The following is a 17,311-nucleotide window of genomic DNA, read 5'->3' on the forward strand; positions in this document are numbered from 1 at the left end:
ACCTGAATTTGCAATGTCAGTTTTAATCTTGAGTTTTTTATCTCCAATTACAGACATTAAGTCGTTCATAGCAGCCATCTCTTGTTTGGCAGCTTCTGGGCGCAACTTAGAAGGATTACACTTCCAATCGCTTACTACGCCACTTTGAAGAAGTATCCACTCTTCCATCGCGGCTCGCTGCTTTCTAGCTTCTTCCATTTCCTTAACTGTATCTGTTAAGTTGCTCAAATGTCCTTGTACCTAAATAAATGTTAAAAGTCGTCAAGAACCATTCATATTAAAAACAAAGAAAATAGATAGCATGGAACAAATCTATGGAAATTAAAACTTTCACAAAACAATAGCACAAACATTTATCAAGCCATAGCACATAATTACCTTCGAAGTGAGTGTTTCGATTTTCCCGCTAAATTCAGGAGTTTGTAATGTTTCCAAAAGACGTATGACATTCTTTTTAGACGGAGTGGCGTCCATGCTATAAGCTTTCTTAGGCTAAGCAAAAAAAAAAAACAAAAACAATCACAATAACATGCAATAACATATCCATGCAATTAGACAAAAAAAATTAAAGAGCATTCACATATATTTTTAAACAACGAAATTTTTTATCAACGTCTAAAAATATGGAGTAAACAATACTTGTATTAGAACTTAATTCACAAAAAAATAAGATAACAATTTTTTTTCAAAATAACAACAAAAATATAAACCGGACATTTTAATATATGCATTTCTACGTAACATGCTTCTAACCACTTTATGAAAAATATACATATCAAATTTACACAAGTACATCACAACAAACATTACATGCTTAAATTTAATAGGAAATCTTACTTGGTCAATGAGATCTTCCAAACGAGCTCTAGTTTGTAGTTCTCGTAATGGAATCGGTGGTGGTGCACTATCCAATGGACTAGAAGGTCTACTTACTGAAGCAGCAGCAGCTTCACATGCTTGAACCGCAACTACCAAACGGGCTTTCTCAGTTTGGAGTTTGTTGTGCATTAACTGCAAATACATTTGAAATGAATAAAAATTTAACATAACACTTATCATCAATAAAAATATCAAACTTACTCTCGCATTTTCTAGTTGCTCTTTGCCATGCTGTAAGCTTTCAACAGGAACATCCAACTCTGTTATCATCGGTTCGTATGAATCCAAGTTAGACATGATACTTTCCAATGTATCTTCATACTCTTTGAACTTGGCCAAGCTTTCGAGAAGACGTTTCTCAATCTGTAGAGCTGTCGTCAATAGAGACTTGTGACTGTCTTGCACATTCAGCAATTGCTTATTGATAAGACCCTTGATGGTTGGTGTGCTAGAAATGTATCTATCTATCTGACCCTGTCCTTTAGCTTTCAAATCGTCCAGTGTCGTTTGATATTTTTGAATATCATCTAGAAGTACAGCGTGTTGGGCTAGCTGCTCTTCGGTCTGTTCTCGGTTGGTGATGAAAAGAGAGTTGTGCGCCATAAGTTGGAAAGATATTTGCAAAAGCCATTTTTCTGTATCTTGAAGCGATTGGTGATAAGAATTGTAGTCGTTTATTTCCGACTCCAGTTGATTCTTTAGAGCCAAGCAATGAGCGTTCAAAGCATCACACTTAGATTGAATAACTCTAGCGCTTTCTAAAACTGAAGGATTTTTCACCCAAGAACTCAATTCCGTAGCTTCTGTCTTCAGATGTTCAATTTCAGGCTTCTTTCCGACGATTTCGTCCTGAATGTGTTTGAATCTCTCCAACAGTGTTTTCATTTCACCTAATTCGCCTTTAGTGTCAGTCTTGTGCTTCAAGCTCTCCTCTGTCTCGACGATCCATTTCTCCAAACGTGCTTTTGAGTCGTTGAAATCTTCCCATCTGCTAAGAGAACCTTTAAGTTGAGCAGTGATAGAGTTCAAATCCATCTTCAACTGATCCCAACTTTCCCGCAGGGTTGTCATACTCTCTCTTAAGCTGTTCTGCTTATCAGCAGGAGTGTTGTTGATAGCTTTGGAAAACGCCTCTTGTAAAACGGACAGCAAATGATGACCTTCTGTCATACGGGTTGTTACGAGTTTAATAGTTTCAAGTTTGTCTTTGATTGAAGGAATGTCTCCAACACCAATACAATCTTGAACTGATCCGTGGGCTGTCTCCAACCAAGATTGTAATTCTTTCTTGGCCTTCTGGAATTCAGTGTGGTCTGACAGATTCTTTTCAACATTCGAAACCAATCCTTGTATGGCTGTTAAGAGATTGGAATACTTTGACTGAAGTTGAACAGTTTGATCTCGTACCCATGAACAAGCACTCAATTCCATCAAGTTTTCACATCTATCGTTCAACTCTTCCAGAACACTTTTTTTGGCAATAGCTTCATCAAGAAGACCCTTAATATTAACAAGATAAATTATAAAAAATAAATGACGATCATAATGAATATATAAAATAAAAAAAAAAACAAATAAATGTAACATACCCTGCATTTTTCTAGTAGTTCTGGAGTCATTTTCTTAATTTCAGTCTCTACATTTAACCTCTTCTCGAAGTCATCCTCCCATGTTTTCATCTTATGCGAAGTTTCCATGAAATCACTCCATGCATGTCCACATTTGTCGAGCAGTTTTTGTGTATCTTTCAACAACTGTTGGATATTATCCCATTCGATCTTCACATGCTTAATCTCTTGATTGATTGCATCTTGACCTTCTTTACCAGTTGTCTTATTGACAGTCTCGCTCAAATTTATAACTTTTTTAAGGAGATTTTCACCTTCGGGAATTGAACCAACTATTGATTTCATTTTAATCTCTTTTTCCTTCAATTTTTCACGTTCCCCGTGCAGATCAGAGCATTGTTGAATTTCTATCTTACAATTCCTTATCCAATCATTGAAATTGTCAGAGCATTCTTTCAATTCAACATGAACGTTCACTTGTTGTTCCAAGTCCTATAAATTTACATTTATTAATTTAATTTAAAATAAACAAATTTCAAATTATAATACAAAACATTTATCCACTTACATTGATAGTAGTATCTATGTTATTTTTCAAATCTTGATATTTTTTCATGCTTTCATTAATTTCTACACATTGGATGGTTGGATCTTCTTTTACTTTTATTTCAATTTTCTTGATAAGTTCATGGTGAGAGTGTACATCTCGTTGAATCGTTTTAAACTTCTCCAATTTAGCTTTCTTCTCCGATAACTCATTCAACAAGTTACCATCAGGTTGTGCCTTTTGCTCAATGTCATCTAACCATTCCACCAGGAGTTTATGCAACTGAAAATATATCAAAATAAAAATATGCCACAAATTTAAAACAATGCAAACATAAACAAAATCTTACCTTATATATTTCATCGATTTGAGCTGCTCTGTTAGTCAATTTATTTCGAATGTCTTGTACATCTACCAGCAATTTTTCAAACTCTTGTTTGAGATTTTCAGTATTTTCCTGAATTTTGGTAGCGCCATTTTGTTCTGTATTCATAATGACCTTTTCTTTAAGCTCCAAAACGTATCTCAACTTATTTTGTCCCTGTTCCAACGTTTGCCTGATAGCTTTAACCATATTGAGTTTGTTATTAACGTCTTGTGCAGTGCTTGGCATTTCTGTACATTCATTGAGTTTTTCTCTTGTACGATCGACCCAATCTTGACATTCTCCATATAATGTATTGTGTTGCTGATGCTCCTAAAATGAAAAAAAGACAAAACCGTGACTTACTATTCTTTTAAATAAACTTAAAATATAGTCTTTCGAGTTTGAATATCAATATTGACCTGATAGTGCAATTCCAGGCGCCGCATAATCTCCTTTGCAAGAGATAGCAGAGCATTATACTTCGTTGTGAGTTGGGTAATACCATTTGATACTCTTGTATCAGCGCAAGTTTCTAATAAGGTCTGTGCACGCATATTAAGTCTATCCAACTCACGTTGCCAATCGAAAAGCGTCTGCAAATGTACCTGTAAAAAAATTCAACTATAGAATTGAACGAATATAAACCAGTATACTTTACTGTTATCTACATACCTGGAATTCTTCCAAAACGGTCTTTTTTAGTTCTAAGGTTTCTTGAAGCTTGTTAAATGATTGAACTAAACCTTCTGTTTTGTTCAACCAATCAGCAGCTTCTTTATATTGATCTTCATACTCCGTCCATTTAACAATTCCTTCTTCCATCAATGTTTTGGTCTTGTTTAATTGCTCTCTATAGAAATAAACATCAGAAATTATGAAAATTGAGAAAATCAATAATTATCAAATATTTATATGTACATATAACTAGCATATAACTTACACATAAGTATCATAGTCCTCTTGCATAAGTGCACCTTCCTCTTCGATAACTTCTTTATCTTCAGCGTCGGCTATTTGAACAGATATTTCTGCTTTTTCTAAAGCCTTTTCCAATTTCTTTTGGCCTTCTGGTAATTCGCTCTGTAATATTTTCAACTGAGAGATTTTACCGCTCAGTGATTCTTTGTCACCTGTAGGTTCAGAACATTTACTTAAGCGTTCCTTAGCAGCACGAATCCATGTGACGAAATCGTTTCCAGCATCAATAAATGCTTGATGTTGCTCCACAGTCTCTTTCTGCTTGGCGTATAGATCTTTAGCTTGTTTGCTGAGGGATTCATATTTGTTTGTAATTTCAGATGCAGGAGCGGCTTGCATGAGTTCTGAAGCCTTCGATGTGACTGATTGAATCATTGGCTCAAATGAGACAATGTCTTGAACAATATTATTAGTTTGTCTTAAAGTTGCTTTTCTTTCACCTAAACTCAATCCAGAAGTAAGACCTGAAGGTCTCTCCTGTCCTCGTTTTGACTTGGCAACTTTTTGTTCGCAAACTTCTTGCAATTTCGCCTCGCGGTCTGTTATCCATTGCTGCAATTGAGAATAGCTGGAACTGTAATCGGCCCATTGAAGAAGGCTCGTCTCGAGATGAACTTTAGCAGTTGACATTTTCTTCACAAGCCGTTCCCATTCATTTTGTATGTCCTTAAGTTCAGCATTGATCTTATCTCGGCCATCGGATCGCGTGTTTCTAATAACCTTTTCTCCGTAATTAACAGTAGCGTGAATTAAGTTTTGACCTTCTTCGCGTTTCTTCAAAAGATCTTGAATGAGTTCGAGACGTTTTTGTAATACTTCTTTACTGCTCGTACTGGACGATTCACTGCTACCTCTGATGAGATCCCAGGCTTTTTCCATCCAATCTTTAGCTTTAGCCAACGTACTGTCGTATTCTTTGTGTTGTTCATAATTAGTTTCAACCTTTTTCAACACATCCTTTGCCAAATTTACTTGAACCTGATATCTTGAATTCAGATGTCTCAATTGATTGTTTACATAAGTATCTAAATGCGATGATAACAAACCAGATGCAGCTTTATTGAATTTTTCAATATCTTCTCTTCCTTTTTCTAACTTATCCAAAATCTGAGCTACATCTTTCACTTGGCTCTCCTTCTCTTTCGCTGTAGCCAGCATAGCCAACTTGTGATTTTTGATCAGAATATCAATCTGTTGAAGCCAATCTGAAAGACGTTCATACTCATCTTTATAATCTCGCCACTGGGCGACAGTAGCTTCCAATTGCTCTTTTTGATGTCTAATTTCATTGAAAAGCGCTTCAAAGCTTTCTTTCAAAGCCTTCATTTCGTTCCGTATTATCTTCTGACCTTCAGCAGATGTGCTCGCCAAAACAACTTCTCCTGTATGCTGCAAGTGTTCAACCAACAATTCTCCCTGAGCTTGTTTATTAAGCAGAGCATCCAATGGAGCGACAGAATTTTCAATTGCTATTTTATCACTCAAACTTTTGGATTTCAAAGACGGCACCTTTTCACGAGCTCTGTTTAACCATCCAATCAAATCATCGCTTGCTTCCTTGTACACTCTATGATCTCTGTATTGTGCTTCTCGTTCAGAAAGGATCTTTTTAATTTTGTCAAACAATGTATCGAATTTGTTTAGAATTTCTTGAGCTTGAGATGCGGCTTGAGTTTGTTGGCCACTTTCGATCATTTCTCCGGCTTTAGCTTTCAAGTTATCTACTTCAATTTTTTCACATCTTACCTTTTCTTCAATATTTTTAGCTTTCTCCAATTGAGAGCGCTTTTCGCTGAGACTCGATTGGAATGGACTGATTTCATCCAAGCTATTTTCCATCCATGAAATGGTCTTATTCAATGCTTGAATTTGTTCTAGGAATCCAGCCCACTTACTAATGGAGTCATCCAATAAAGACTTAACTTCGATCATCTTTGATGCCAAAGCTGACCATTCTTCTTGGAGTTTAGCGAGTGATTTGTTAATCGGTTCGTGGCCGACCGTTGAGGTATTTGCGAGAACGGATTGTGCCAATTCAACGACATTTTGCACCTTTGAAAACCCTTCATCTTTTAATAATAACAAGTCTTGAATGAGAACTAACTTATTCTCCAAATCTTTTTGAGAGGACGCACTGAAGTCTGAACAGTAAGACATTTTATTTCTTATATCACCAATCCATGCTAAACATTCCGACAGGTTACTTTCAAATTCTTGATGGGTCTTCACGTACTGCTGCCATCTGCTAGCCAAGTCTTTAACTTTTTGAGATATTTGTTGGTATTTCGATCCCAGTTCGGTTATTTGTAGACTCCTCGATCCCATTGTGCCCTTGTGTAACAGTTGAGCTTTTTCTGTGACACTATCTATTTCGAGCTCCTTGGCTCTCACTTCGCCTTGTAATTTCTTCAAAGTACCTAATTGGGTTTGTTTTTCTTCGCGCGTTGATTTCAAGTCTATCGCATGAAGTTTGGTATCAGTATCACGAATCCACGCAAGACACTGATCCTTCAAATTTTCATATTCATTCCATTGTTGAAGTTTATTTTCCAATGCTTCCATAGTAGACCTAATAAATGAAACCAGTCCTTCCCACTCTTGCTGTGAGGAATCGATTTGACTCTTAATATTTATGTGACCAGTTTCTATAGTGCCTGGAATTACCTTTTCTCCAAGAGATCGAATCAAATCGATCCTTGGCTGTTCTTCCGGCAGACGAAGTTGCAAATTTTTCAAACGTTCTAAATTACTATAAAGTGAAACACGTTCTAAATCGCAGTCACCCCACAAAGCAACAGTGTTGTGAGTAGCTTCGACCCATTCCTGCAAATCCATGACTGCTTTACTGTATTGTTGATGATCGCTCACAATAGCTTCATACCTCTCCACATGTGCTTGAGCTCTCTGTAAAATATTCTTATGCTGATCGATCATAGAATTCAATTGACCTAATATACCGTCATTTTTCTCTGGTAAGTTGTCAGTTTTATCTCTTAAGTCAATTATATCTTGCTGATGCATAAGTGCTTCTTGCAAAAAGTTTCTGTAGACTGTTAATTGGCCTCGTTTTTCATCTAATGTTGCTTTCAATTCCAATTCTTTAGGTAACATTTGTTCAGCAGACAACAACCACTTTTTCATATTCTCCAAACACTCTTCAAATCCAGACCATTTGATGAGTTTGGCTTGAAGGTCTCTTTCGACGCTTCCAATCTCATCAAACAGTGAATCAAGAGAGTGTTGTAACTCTTGCAATTGATGTCTGATAATCTCTTTGCCCTCGTCAGAAGTCGAAAGATTTGCTTTCTCTCCGAGTTCGACTGCATTATTTAATAATAAAGTGGCACTCGATTTTTGAGACACAAGATCCTTCAAACCTTCACTCTTTTCTAAAATGTCCTCTCTTGCGCTAATGTTGGCAACATCTTTGCATTCGTTGAATTTCAGCTGAGCTGCAGTAATCCATTCAGAGCACTGCTTGTATTTTTCTTGATAAATGGTATGATCTGCAACTGCCTGTTCACACTTTTTGATAATTTCTTTAGCAGTAGCGTGAACAGATTGGAATCTGGAAGTAATCTGTTGTACATTAACGGCAACACGAGTTTCATTACTACTTTCAATTAAATCACTGAGATCATCAGTTAACTTATCGAATTCAGCTTCAGTTTTCTTGAGATTGACAACAAGCAGCTGAAAGAGAAATCAAATTTTAGCAAATTAAACATTTGCTTTGCCTAAAATTTAACCAATATACCATTTAAATAAAACAGTTACTTAATAAAACTACCAATATTATTTTTACCTGATAATAATAACATTAATATTAAATTATACCGACCACATTTTTATTATTATAAAAGTCATATTTTTTATATATAAAACTATCGCAGAATTATTATAAAATAATATTGATTACTTATATTAAACCTCCACATTCACCTACCTACTACCTTCACCAAAATTATTTTTTTATCTTTATCCAATTAAGTAAAATTATTGAAATGTGAGTGTGAATCTTAAGTGTATTATACATTTATTGTGCGTTATTTATATGTGCTTTTAAGTTGTGTTTTTATTGTTTTGAGCAAATCTTACTTGATCCAATGTATCTGCCAATATTTCAAGTTCTGTCAAATCTCTTTGATGTAATTCAATAAAGTTAAAGACGTCCTGTTCAATAAAATAATTATTGATGCATGTAGGAAAACAATGAAATAAAACTAGCATTAAAATTTTACTCTCATAAAATTTTGATTTAGAATCTCTCTCACAACTCTTAATGGGTATTATTAATTTGTACAAAGTATTGATTCTCACCTGGTATTTTTCTAATTGATCAGACTTCTCCGGAAGGGTGGATTTTGGAGTGTAATTCTTCAATGTCAATTCAGCGTCAGCTAACCAGCTCAAAAGTTTTTCATGAGTTGTCTCATATTCAGACCAATGTTGAAGCCTTTCTTCCAATCCTCTCTTGACATCGCCCAGTGATGAAATGTATTTGCCAAAGTCTACAGTCAGGTTTGATACGTCTCTAGCCATGGCTTCTTTAGCTCTCGGCGGTAAAATGGTACCTTTCTTTTCCACATGATCTGACAGAATCTTAATTCTGCTGTGACCATCTGGAATATTGTCTTGAAGCTCTTGAACCTTCTTCAACTTCGATTGTAGAGATGATTTGCTACCTGAATAATCGGATAGTAACTGTAACTTTTCCCACAGTTGTTTTTGATAATCTTGATGTGATTTTTGTAAATCGTTGAACTGCTGGTAGATATCCAAACAGTTCTCCAATTGAGAAATCAAAGTTTTCAGATCCGATGTGAGCTTATTATAGCGTTCCCATATTGACTTAACGGTATCTTGTACAGTTTTAGTTTTTTGTTCATCTGAAGTCACAGTTTCAGTGACGGATTGTGCTTTTTCAGTCACGGCTTCTATAACCCTTTTGTGGGATAGAATTTCTTGCAACAAAGTTTTGTTCTTCAAAATCTTAGATCTAATCTCTTGGGTAGAAACTGAAGCAGATGAAGCATTTTCGGATTGTACCACTTTCTCTTTCTCATCAAGCCAAGCTAACGTTTGTTGCAGAGTCTCTTGATAGCTGGACCATTGCAAAGTTTGGGCATCGTGATACTTTTGCTGTTGTTTTATGCCGTCATTCAAACTGTCCCACCTTTCACGTATATCTCTCAATTGCTGTCGTATTTTTTCTCTTCCTTGTGCTGACGTATCAGGGAGCAATGCTTCTCCGGCAGACGTCAAAATTGCAATTTTATGATCACCCTTTTCACGTTCTAGGAGAAGTATCTGCAATTTGCTGGTCTTCTTATCCAAAGGACAAACGTTCATCTGGTCATTCAAAAACGAAACGTTTTCTTCCAAGGGTTTGAGCCAATTGCTAGTTTCCTGGTAAGAGTCATTGAACTTTTTGTGCTCGTCAACCAACTTGGACCAATGATTTATAACTTCTTTAGTTGTCAGATGCAACTGTTGGTACCTGTTGCTTATTTGGGAAATAAGTGGTTTCAATCTATCTACTCCACTTATTTGAAGCAAAGTGTGAGACTGATCCACAAATTCATCAATTTCCTTCTCTTTAGATGTCACTTCGTCTCTCTTCTTTATGTAACTTTCTAATTGTGCTTCCTTTTCAGGCAAGTCTGACAATAGTATTTGTTCTCGAAGAGCAGATTCAGCGCTTCGCAACCAATTTATTATAGAATCTGAACGATTTTCAAAGCTCTCCCATTGTTTTAATGCATGTTGTTGCTTCACTTCAGCATCACCCAAATTCTTCAAAAATCCTCTGAGCTCATTTTGAAGTTGAGCAATTTCAGCCTGAATGATTTCATTTCCAGCCTGAGAGGTACTTTTACCCACACCTACACTCAATTCTCTTATAGCGTCCAACATTTTAGAGCCTTCAGTTTCATTATTCTTCAAATTGTTCAACACTGAAATTTTCCTCAATATTTCAGGCTTCTCACCGCTCACATCTTCGCACTCATGCAACTTCTCCTTTTCTATATTCAACCAATCTCTAAATTTCTTGCATTCGTTGATGAAATGGCTATGCTTCTTGACGCACTCTTCCAAATTCGATTGCAAATGTTGTGATTTTGATACGATATTCTGGAATAGCTGTTTGATCGATTGAAGGTAGACGTTGAGTGATAAATCTTGAGTTTGGTCCACCAATTGTTGTGCTTTGTCGCACACAGATTCGACAAGTTGTTGGTGCGACATGATTTCTTGATGCATAATTTTGTGATTTTGTAACTGTGCACGTTTTTCTTGAATAGAAGCTTTCAGTTCGGTGTGTTGTTGCATGGCACGTTCGACGTCCTTCAACCATTTTGTAAGTTGTTCTTGAGCCAGTGAAAAATCTGAGAATTGCAACAAGCACTGATCCAAATTATTGCTACTGTCTTGTAAACAGTCGCCAAAGTTCTCCCACAATGTGCGTATGTTCCTTAGCTGTTGTCTTATAAGCTCTCTTCCATCAGGACTCGTGTGATTGTAGAGCTTTTCACCGCGATCTAATAAGGACTCAAGTTTTGGTGTTTCCTTATTCTTCAAATCGGACAGTTCTCTAGATTTGTTTTGCTTTTCTTGAAGCATTGCATAGTCACCTACGATTTCGTTCAATTCTTTAACTTCGTTCATGTTGTGCTTCAACCACTCTTCCAAGTGCTTATAGTCCTTATCAAACTGCTCGTGTTCTGATACGAACAATTCATATTTGGAAATAATCTCTTTGATGGTATTTTTCAAAGTTTGATAGCGAGTAAACAATCGAGAAACGCGAACGGATATATCAGAATCGCCCTCCATTGCACTCGTCTTTTCGACAGCTTTGGAGACATCATCAGATTTTCCCAAAACTTCGGCTTCTAATTCTTTGAGTTTAGCCAAATATGCTTGCTTCGTTTGAAGCGTGCTCTTCAAACTCTGATCGCGCACTTGATTCTCTTTCTGCTTGATCCAGGTGTCCAAATTCTCTAATGTGTGCTCGTTCTCGGCCCAAGTATTCAGTAATTGTTTCAACTTATTTTGGTTTGAAGTGCAATGAGTTAGGAAAGCGTTCCAAGCAGTATTTTGCTCTTCGAATTCTTGTAATAATGCTGGATGTCCAGCTTCAGCTGTTTCACTTAATACGACTTGGAGTTGAGCTTTGCAAGCTGCTATTATCTTATCGCCTTCTGACTTCTGCTGAAGCAAATTTTCCACTGTGACTAATTTATTTTCAACATCTTCTCTATCTGTAGGTGTTATGTCGTCGATCAAAGACGACTCAGTAGTTAAAGCAGTCAACCAATCTCTACAATTTTCTAAAATTTGCAAATAGTTTTCATGATTTACAATGTGATTCTCGCATATGTTAATTCGTTCAGCTACATCTGTTGATATCTCATTGTATTTGGTCAGGGTTTCCTGAAGTCTCTTATTGCTCTCATCATCTGATATGCCCGAGAGTTTATCATTGAGCTGTTCAACAATTCCCTTGTGTAAATTGATGTCTTGCAATAGATTTTTATACAAATGTAAAGCAACTTTCTTTTCGGGAAGAGTTGCACTCAAGGTCATACTGCCAATCTCTTGCTTTTTCTCGTTAATCCAATTGGCAACTTGTCCAAACGTATCTTCGAACGACAGTCTCTTCATCATGATGCTTTCAACTTGTTTGCATACACTATTAACTTGATCGACGGATTCTTCTAAACCATCTCGCAAAGTTCTCAAGTCGTTCCTGATTTGGTCTCTGTTATCAGGAGTAATTCCAGCGAAAAGTGACTCTCCTGTCTCGACAGCTTCGTTCAATAATGCCTGACCACGATCTCTCTCCTCTGCGAATTTTTTCAATTCATCCAATTCGGCCTGTTGTGGTTTAGCCGATGATGAACATAACACTTGATATTCCTTTATTTTCAAAGAAGCCTCTTTTAGCCAACGTTTGAAAGCTTCGATGTTCCTCAAATATTTGAACTTATTATTTTGAAGTTCCTTCAACCTGTCTATGTAGGACGATATGAATTTACCGACAGTTTCGTACCTCGTTACTAAATGATTGACATATTGAACAACCCTGGACTCGGGGTTAGCCTCTACAATACTACCTCCCAATTGAGACAAATCTGTGATTTCGGTAGAATAGTCATTGATGTGTTTTTGGAACGCCTCCATCTCTTCAATCTTCTTATCAATCAAATTCAAATCTAATAAATTGACTGTCTCAGATCTAACCTTGCCTTCTACTTCCTTCAACCATGATGATATATTTTCAGACATGAGTTCATATTTCAACCACAAATCAATATTGGCTTGAAGTTTGTCTTTAATACCATCACAAGATTTATTTAACTGTCCTAATTTAGATATAGCTTGTTGCTTTTCGCTATCCAGAATTTTCAATGTCTCCGGACTTTCAACACTGCTTAAGAGATCAAATGATTGATTCAAATTTTCAATCCTTGAATCGCATTCTTGTATTCCTTTCTTCACTTCCTCTAAAGCTGCCATCTTTACTTCTAAATTATATTTGTCACTACCAGGTTCAGGAGAACACCACATTGCTTTTTCTTCGAGTGATTTTAGCACTCTCTGAACCATTGAAAACTTATCGGTGTACATTTTCTTCAAGAATGTCAATAAAGTTCCTTCTATTTTGTTAGCGTGTAACAAAACACTTTCATATCGCTTTTGCATGCTCGCAAGTTCTTTTGGAACTATAGTATCTGAAAAACCTGGATAGTTTGAACATAATTCACTAACTCGCATAGTTATATTATCGATATCGTCACACGACTTTTCTAATTGTGCTTTGCTTGACTGACATTTTCTCAACCTTTCCAATATTTTCGTACTCTCGCCGGTCATGTCATCACATTTGATAATTTCCTCTCTTAATCTACTTATATTCTCTCCAATTGTTTTGATATCGTGTCTTATATCCTTTTCTTGTGTGTCTAATGTCGATGCAGCTGATGCCAAATTATCTGCCATTTCTTTCAAGGCAGCGAACTGATCATCCAAAAGAGTACTCAATGCTACAAGTTGTGATATGGGAGTACCCTTGTTCATATTTGTCAACTGTTCAATTTTGATTTGAATGTTATTTTTCATATTTGTATAAATTGGTAACTCTTCTTTATATTTATTCAGTGTCGATTGACCGAATTGCACTTCTAAATTTTCAGTCGCGTTTGATAGCCCTTGACTGGTGTCACTGAGCCATGTTAATAATTGATCTTTATTGTCGTCGATCTGCTTCCAAATTATGGATTGTGATTCGAGATCTTGTATTCTTTTAATAGCTGCATCTTGTACTTTCTCCCAACGTGTTTGAGAGTTCAAATATTCAGTTTCGACTGATGACGAGTCAAAACCACCCAGCGGGGCGGCCTGTTTAAGAATTGATTGTTTAATCAATTCCATTTGATCCAAGGTTGTTTTCGATCTCTTTAGCATATCGGCAGCCTTTTTACACTTTTCTAATGCTTGGTTCGCCTGTATGTAACTGCTAGGAGTTTCCATGCATGACTGTAACAATTGATTAGCTCGGTCAATGTCTCTTTCAAAGTTGTCTCTGAAGGTTGTCAACTCGTTCAAAGTTGATGTTAGTACTGAATATTTATTCCTCGTGTCTCTCAAGACTCCAGTAGTCTGTTCCCAGTTATTGTCACACGCGGATAGCAAATTTTGAATGTCTGCCATCTTATTTTGATCTTCTCTCATGAGATGCAAAGCTTCTTCTCTCAAATCAGTTCTGATTCCTTGCTTCTGTTCCAAATCACTATCCAATATATCCAATTGATTGACAATATTTGCAATAGACTCTTTGTTTGTTGCTACAGGGTGTTTCGCAATATCGTTCAAAGCTGCTTTAGATGCTTGCAGAGTGTTTCCGACAGTCTTTTGCAGTTCGCTAAATGTAGACCAACGGGCATTTACTTTGTCCAGTTGATCTTTTTTGCTTATAATTTGTGATTTTAGCTTTTCAGCTGTTTGTTCAAGTTCTCTCAGAAGATTTGATGCTGTCAAAGAGCGTCCTGTCTGCTTATCCTTTATGGGCATATGAGGAACGTTATCAATAGATGCTGATTGGGCAGTCCACGATGATATTTTTTCTGATATGGTAATTAATTCTTGTTTGATCTTTTCACACTCTTCTGGAGCTTGCTTTTGACCATCCACTTTATACTTAATGTGGGACAACTGCTGCTTTGCTTCATCATACCAATTAAGGAAATCAGTCCACTTCTCGAGATAAGCTCTGTTTTTCTGCAAATTATCTTCCAAGTTCTGATAATTTTCAACTAAAGTGGTATAAGTTTCGTTCAATACACGAGATTCTTCGGGTGTAGAATTTTGAGACATATTCTTGACTTCGCTATAAATAGCATTAAACGCTGGTTGCTTTTCAGCATGCTCTTGCAGCAAAACGTGCATAGACTGCAACACTGGATCTACACGGTCTGAAGGAATTTGATCGTGCTGTTCAATCTTCTTTTTGAACGAATCCATCCAGTGTTCAAAGTCAGTAAGCTTGCCTTGGAACTCTTGCCTTTCGATTATCTTATCAGACAAGTCATTTGCCTTCTGTCTCACAATATCTGCCAAAGAATTGACTCTATCTTTCAAATCAGATACTCTCGACCTAATATAGTTGGCACCTTCAGGCGACAACGCATGACTAATACTATCTGAACTTTGCGTCAAAGTGATAACTTTAGCTTGCTGCTGGGATATTTCGTTGTTGAACGACTTCAATTTGGTGAGCTCTCGTTCAAGCTTATCGACCTGTGGGGTGTTTATATTCACAGTACGTTTCGCCATTATTTTTTCACCGTTTGTTACCCAAGTTTCAAGTTTATTGGCATCAGTATCAATCGACTGCCAGGTGCTAACAAGTTTATCCAATTTCATAGTCCATTGTTGAGCTACATCGTGAACGACGGCCCATCTCGAATGCACAGCGTCAACTTCATCTGGTGCATTTGTTTTGTTAGTCATTTGGTGACTCAGAGCTGATAAACTTTGCAATTTAATCAAATGCTGTTCACATTCCTTTTCGAATACCTTGGCTTGCTGCTGCAGTTGAACTGCTTCTTGTAATGTACCAGGCTTGGACATTCCAATGGACACCTTCGATTCAGATTCTTCAAGCCAAGGACGTATTTCAGATAATTCAGCTTTGTATTTTTGCCACTTAACTAAATCTTGTTGAGTGGCTCTTGATTGATTCTCAGTAGAGTTCTGTAAATTTATTATCATTTTCTCCAGTTCTAATATTTCAGCTTTCAATTTTGTAGCATCGGCCGAATGCGTTTCACTTTCAATATAAGCAGCATCATTTGCAAGACCGTTTATCATGACAATCCTCTCTTGTACTAATTTTTGTAGCTCGGAAGATTTTAGCACTCGTTCTTCAGGTGTAATAGTATCAGACTGAATTTGAGATATCAGTAAAGGAGCAGATTTTTGAGCCCATAGTCTCATATTTTCAACATTAGAGTTTATTTCTTTCCATTGCTTTGTATGCTTTTCTAAATTCTTTACCTTCTCACCTACATTTTCTAAAGTAGAGCAAAGTCGTTTCTCCAAATCTTGAATTTCCTTTTCCAGTACCGGCTTTTGCTCATGGTGTGTAATTGTGCACAATTCAGCACAAACAGCTTTAAGCTTATTGATCTTATCTTCTTTAGCATGTTGCAAAGATTCATCAATTGAATATTTGCATTGTAGCCGCTTATCCAAATTTGGCACTTCTTGCCTAGCAACAGCCAACTCTTTCTCAACACCCATAAGTTGAGACAATAGTTCTTCTTTTTGCTCTTCGTAATTGGACCATACTTTTTGAGCGCCCCTTAATTTCTGCAATTTTTCGGTAGTAGTACCATATGCATCATTCCAACCAGTTTCCAATGTACGCACTTCGTGTTGAATAAACGACGGGGTATTCGTGTCCTTCATGAGATCCTTTCCTCTTTGAAGCATAGACATAATCATAGGTCTCTGTTGATCCAGTTGAGAAACAGCCGTTTGTTGTTGCAAAATCATTTTTTCTACGTTCTGCAAAGACTTGGGATGTTCTTCCTTGATGGCCTGATCTTTTACGCGCTCAAGCACGCATATGACTTCATGTACCTCTCGTCGATAAGTGTAACACCTCGAATATGTTTCCGTCTTCACCATTGTAATTTCAATGGTTGGAATCAAATTTTTGTATCTTGATATCAAATTTTCCAATTTGCTTTGCTCTTGTAGAGCTTCTTGTTCGGTACAATGAGAAGATAGCATATCAAGAGTTTGTACGAGCCACTTCATATCTTCTCGCTTCACGTCAGCTTCTCGGCATATTTGCTGCAAAAAAAATTACGTTCACTTTTGTTCACACTACTAAAAACAAATATTAACAAAACAATCTGATTTATTATTTTAAATTACCATCAAAAGTTTCAACTATGATTCCAGCATGAAAAATTGTCAAACATTTGAATTTCACGAAAAGTACAAATATATACAAACAAATAAAAATAAGTAAAAAAATCTTATACCTGGAATACTGCTTTTTCTTTTTCGAATTCTTCAGAAGAGTTGACTTCTCTTACGATGTTTGACATGGTGAAGTCGACGTGATCCATCCATTGTTCCATTTCACGGAACTTGCTGTGATAACTTTCCCATTTAGCTGGAATTTGTTGCAATTGGTGTCTTATACTTTCGACTCGGCGAGCTGTCATTTCCCATTGATCTTCACACTTCCGAAGTTCATCTTCAAGTGAACGGTCTGACTGATTTTGTTGGGTGTATCCGATTGTCACCTTTCTCAAATTTTGCAAACAACTCTCGATTTGCAAAATCCTTCCTTGATCTTTGAAATACATATTATTTCTTGAAAGAATCGAATCAACGTCATCGTTTTGGTTATATGCCTAAAACATTTAATAGAATTATATTATAACGAAT

General features: G+C 36.5%; 1 protein-coding gene across 1 annotated transcript in view; it reads right to left on the minus strand.

The window, feature by feature from the left end:
* Positions 1-17,311, minus strand: part of LOC143912311 (uncharacterized) — a 99,083-nt gene that overhangs the window by 63,859 nt on the left and 17,913 nt on the right. The window contains exons 8-20 of the mRNA XM_077431594.1: positions 16,900-17,277; positions 8,660-16,705; positions 8,438-8,512; positions 4,302-8,032; positions 4,034-4,211; positions 3,781-3,966; positions 3,344-3,691; positions 3,016-3,276; positions 2,469-2,939; positions 1,081-2,379; positions 838-1,011; positions 379-492; positions 3-240 (exon numbers count right to left, since the gene is read on the minus strand). Coding sequence (XP_077287720.1) covers positions 3-240; positions 379-492; positions 838-1,011; positions 1,081-2,379; positions 2,469-2,939; positions 3,016-3,276; positions 3,344-3,691; positions 3,781-3,966; positions 4,034-4,211; positions 4,302-8,032; positions 8,438-8,512; positions 8,660-16,705; positions 16,900-17,277 — 15,499 coding nt within the window. The remainder of the gene's footprint in view (positions 1-2; positions 241-378; positions 493-837; positions 1,012-1,080; positions 2,380-2,468; positions 2,940-3,015; positions 3,277-3,343; positions 3,692-3,780; positions 3,967-4,033; positions 4,212-4,301; positions 8,033-8,437; positions 8,513-8,659; positions 16,706-16,899; positions 17,278-17,311) is intronic.

This window comes from Arctopsyche grandis, chromosome 5, assembly GCF_051622035.1.
Source record: "Arctopsyche grandis isolate Sample6627 chromosome 5, ASM5162203v2, whole genome shotgun sequence".
Classification (NCBI taxonomy): Eukaryota; Metazoa; Arthropoda; class Insecta; order Trichoptera; family Hydropsychidae; genus Arctopsyche; species Arctopsyche grandis.